Genomic DNA, 4,463 nt, shown 5'->3' with positions numbered 1-4,463 from the left:
AATCTTTCATCATGTTAACATGTACCAAAACTAAATCTTCTTGCTCTTACAGTACAATGTTGCTTCTAGTCTGTAGCCTACTTTAATTCTTTTTACAATGATGAGAGAACAGACCTGAGACTTGGAAGTGTTTGAAGAACTGGTGAATATAACTGAGTCGCTTGCACTTGCCGACACACTTTGTGCTGATGATTCACTGGACTCCCTGGAGTAATACAGTGAGACGTATGAGTACAGCTTATCTCAGTATTTATCTCTAAAATCTGATGTCCAACTAATGTCAATAAGCACCGTACACTTCATTTGATGGCGTTGGTGGTGGTGCACCATCTTCAGACACAGTTGATCTGGAGGACACCTATAATGCACAGAATAGATGTTTGACTTGGTTGTAATGTTACCATTTTATTCAAAAGCTGGTTTTGAGATCTGCTGCCTCACTGTTGGTAAGAGATACCAACTATCGTCTGGTAGTTAGTCTACTGAGCCTACTGTTCTACTAAACTATATTTGATGCTAGAAAGGGAGAAGAAAATATGAAATACCTTACTGTCCCAGTCCGACTGTTCTTGAAGAGCAGACCAGGCCAGCTTAGCAGCATTTTGTTTGGCTTCTTTGGCACTCTTCCCCTCACCCACAGGGTATTCCTTGTCGTTGATCACTAGTTTGTAGCAAAATCTGTGATGGTTTTGAGAAAGAGGAAACAGTGCAGATTATTGTGTTAGCATTTTGTTTTCATACGAACATCATTTAAGAGTTAACACAAAGTGTCTGTTCACGTTAAAAAGGTTCAGAATACAGACACTGAGGTTTAACTCACTGAGGGTCATGAGGTGGGCCGCATTTCCTATCTTCAAAGAAACTATAGCTGCACTTTGTTTTCTGACAGTAGTGGTTGACAATTCCAATGAAATCTGTCTCTGTAAAGCCGCTGTCTTTCGAGTTCACACTCGGGCTTCCCGTCCTACTGCTGTAAGAAGAAGCTTCTGCTGCATTTTCTGTCTGTCAAGAGAAGACATCTGGCATGAATTAATTACTTTTAAATACTTCCATGTTCTAAGAGAACAATAATCTTACTGAGACAACTGAATCCTGATCTTCCTTCTTCTCTTTATTCTCCCGTATGCATTGCAGGGCATTTTTAGCTGCCTTACACTTGGCTTCCTTCTTGGTCTTCCCTTCACCTTCGGGATAGGTTACACCATCTAGTACTACCTTCTGGGTGAATCTGTAGAGGAATGGACAGATCTTTGTTGTACAGACATACTGACTTGAATTGATCATAGTGGGGTGGGTGAACTATGTGAATATGCACACTATCATTTTCAGCCTGTAGGAGGCAATGTTCGAACTCCAGGAACTGACACAACCTTTTACACTGCCTACAATCAAAGGCTGAAATTTACAGTTCAACCTGTGGGTTTTTTCAGACACTTTACTTTTAGGTATTGGTCCTCAAGTCTTCCCATTTTGTACAACTTCATATCTCTCTTCTATTACTTTTATCTGGTCACAAATTTAATATTCACTTTATAAAGGAAGATTTTACAGAACATGGGGCAAATTGATCCAGAGCTATGCAACAGGTTATTCCACCCATATTACCTGCTGCATTAACGTGTAAGAGAAAAATCTATCCCTTATTGTGTCATTAAAAGAGTCAAATGTGTGAGTTGATACATTAGTTGTATGAGATGACTTTATATTCTAGGACCACCAGTCCTAATAAATAATGATGATTAGCTGATTTTCTGTGGTTAACCACCACCACTCACCCATGTAACCCTTTACAAATCTCTCCCACACAAATGTCCTCCTTGGTGGAGCGCAAACACGGCAGAATAACAAAGGCGGGTAGTCTACAAGGTACCACAAATGTCTACTCACGTTTTCATATGGTCAGGGCCAACTTCATCTAGGTCATAACGCAGCTTCAAGTTGTTTTTCTGTGCATGTTCGTGTAGCTCACCGACGTAGTTTCTACCTTCCATCTTAATTCTGCTCTCAGATCTGCGTTTCCTCTTTTTCGAACTGGATGACTTATAGGTCTGTAGGTTTCATTTTCTCCACTAAACGTCACATCACTGAACAATCGAAACTGAAACTATACGAATGCCGATTTTAACTGTAAATGAGGCGGTGACACAGGTTTTCAGTGTGTAACACATCGAGGTGAAATTGGTTTGATGTGGGATAATCAAGAGCCTCAAAAGACTTCTGTTCAGTGCTCACTATCTGAGTAGGCTACAAAATCTCACCTACCTCACCTGAGCATACGGATAGGGACCATCTGTAAATTACTGTCCAACTGAAATTTTACATGAGCTCTTTCTACAGACTAGCACGAGGATGATAAGAAAGTAGTATCAAAGACCGCCCTGAAGTGGGGCGAGTGGGGAATTTCTATCTCTCTCTCTATATAGGCTACCCGGAAGTCCTGTCTGCCAGCGGCATGCAGCTGTAGTCTGTACAAACATTATCTGAGAGTTGCTCCATTATCTACCCCTGTTCAGTGCCAGAGGCACATCATGACCATGCTCTAAGCAAAGGGAAACCAAGTCAAAACTGTATGCTAAGCATAATGCAGGCAGTCGCATGCCAGGAATAAAAAGGGTATCGGATTTGTGACAATATGCCACAAGCCAGAAACGTCTATCAGGGTTGTAACTCAGTCTTCCCGCAAGATTTTTTAAATTTTATTTTGCTTGCAATATGACTCTGATGGTAACATATTTAACCATGGGTTCTATGAAATGAAGAGCATTGCCACTGCTGTCTTAATGGAGGTCATGCCTGTGCATTGTGCAGAACAATGTGTGCAGAATAGCTTTTTAATTCCATAGGTCACATTATGTGGAACCTAAACATATTATAAAATATATATAAATATAACATATATACTGATAAAATATATGAATAAAGATAATTTCCACTGAGATAACTATTGTTTTATTTTCTTATTAAACATAGTACAAAGTAAATGTTGTGTGACATCACTTTCCTGCACAGAGCAAAACATCAGCTACAGAGACATTACCTGGCACATGATTATTTGGAACAGCAGCTACACAGGTGTGAATTTATGTAACCGTTACTTTTAAAAACCATAATACAGTTTCATGTTTCATTCTCTGATTATAAAACCCATAATACCTAATACATTATTCACCAATGTTGTTGATGTTGAAGTATCCCATGGGGTATTCCAGAAAAGCAGGTTAAGTGAAAGTTTTTTCACCGAGTTGAGAAAACTCTTGGGTTTCCAGGTCCAGAAAGGGAGATCATGCACTTGAACTGAGTCAGTTACTGCAGTAACTTACTCTGTGAATCTAACCTGCTCGCTGGCAGGTTTTCTTCAACAAACTCAGCTTTTCTCTCGGTCTCATCCCTCCTGCAGAGTCTGACATGCTGTTTCATTTCCTCATTCATACAGTCCGTATTAAAGAACACACTGAAGCGTATTAATTATCTAAAGTTGAAGTCAGCAGAAGAGGATAAAAATCTTAGTTAGATGTTAGCTTAACAGTTTGTTACCCAAGACAAATCCTTACTAACATCATCAGTCCTTAGTGTAAATACCAGTAGCCTAGCATAGATTCATCCTCAGCTCAGAATCCATATACTGTCTGTCCTTCTATCACTGTGGACATGAAGACAACTGTCCAGTTGGCAATGAGAAGCATCTACTGTACATTCCTACATAAATAAAAGATGTGAGGCTATAGCCACATAGGACACTACTCTACAAATAATATTTTGTGTTGTTATTGAACACTTCTATTTTAGATATAATGAGGATTTTGTGATTGTAGTGCAGCTTTAAACTTGAACATTATAATACTGGATGAAATGCACTGTACTTTAAAAGTAGTTTTTTTAATATGCATATAACTTTAGCTTGTTTTAACAGCATTCCAATGGCTATGTTTAAATTCACTGCATGTTTAAATACTGTATGTTTATTAAAAGTAACCAAGAAAGATTTTAACATATATAATTGATGTCTAAAAATGCTGTTGTTTTAACTGTGATGCTTTTCCACCTATAAACCACCAACATCATTATTCCTGGGTCAGACTGAGCTGAGGTCAAAGCTCTATGAAGAAACTTCTCTCTCCTGTTTGATTTCCTCTGCTGTTGCTTTTGTCCCCATCAGCTTACAGCTGAATAATTGCATTATATCAGTTGGATTCTAGCACACCATCATCCATTAAAAACACTCCAAATCTGCTGAACAGTCATCATGCATACGCTTAACTCTAAGCGAATCACCTCAGAGTTAATTACATTTACTCTGAGCAGCTCAGGGTTAGTCAACTCGCAGTTCATGGATAAGTTCAGCGGTTATTTAAACCGTTTTCTGGAATACCCCCTTGAGCAAAACAGCAAACTATCTCCGTTGCCATAGGTGTGAGTTTGTAACCGGGTGAATATGAAGCCTTGGTAAGTGTTTTCTATGAATT

At 38.9% G+C, this 4,463-nt stretch overlaps 2 protein-coding genes across 2 annotated transcripts in view; both read right to left on the bottom strand.

Annotated features, from left to right (window-relative positions):
• On the bottom strand, positions 1–2,266 carry LOC109959088 (interferon-induced, double-stranded RNA-activated protein kinase-like). The gene is made up of 6 exons (XM_020598199.1): positions 1,888–2,266; positions 1,078–1,228; positions 821–1,002; positions 546–678; positions 297–358; positions 1–205 (listed from the first exon to the last, which is right to left on the bottom strand). The coding sequence occupies exons 1-6, from the start codon at positions 1,989–1,991 to the stop codon at positions 31–33; spliced, it is 807 nt and encodes a 268-aa protein (XP_020453855.1). The 5' UTR covers positions 1,992–2,266; the 3' UTR covers positions 1–30.
• LOC109960809 (interferon-induced, double-stranded RNA-activated protein kinase-like) overlaps positions 1–4,463 on the bottom strand; it is a 16,969-nt gene that overhangs the window by 3,861 nt on the left and 8,645 nt on the right. The window contains exons 15-17 of the mRNA XM_020601178.1: positions 1,078–1,228; positions 821–1,002; positions 546–678 (exon numbers count right to left, since the gene is read on the bottom strand). Coding sequence (XP_020456834.1) covers positions 546–678; positions 821–1,002; positions 1,078–1,228 — 466 coding nt within the window. The remainder of the gene's footprint in view (positions 1–545; positions 679–820; positions 1,003–1,077; positions 1,229–4,463) is intronic.

The sequence above is a fragment of the Monopterus albus genome, unplaced genomic scaffold, assembly GCF_001952655.1.
Source record: "Monopterus albus unplaced genomic scaffold, M_albus_1.0 scaffold3.1, whole genome shotgun sequence".
In the NCBI taxonomy this organism is placed as follows: domain Eukaryota; kingdom Metazoa; phylum Chordata; class Actinopteri; order Synbranchiformes; family Synbranchidae; genus Monopterus; species Monopterus albus.
Note: the sequence above shows the minus strand (reverse complement) of the source record. Positions and strands in the feature narration are given on the sequence as shown.

Bases quoted from the DNA above. Each gene is read 5' to 3' on its own strand.
- LOC109959088 (XM_020598199.1), bottom strand. From the start codon at position 1,991: ATGGAAGGTAGAAACTACGTCGGTGAGCTACACGAACATGCACAGAAA. The intron at 679-820 runs GTGAGTTAAACC...AAACCATCACAG, and splicing joins GGCCCACCTCATGACCCTCA to ATTTTGCTACAAACTAGTGA. The intron at 359-545 runs GTATTTCATATT...TGTGCATTATAG, and splicing joins AGTCGGACTGGGACAGTAAG to GTGTCCTCCAGATCAACTGT.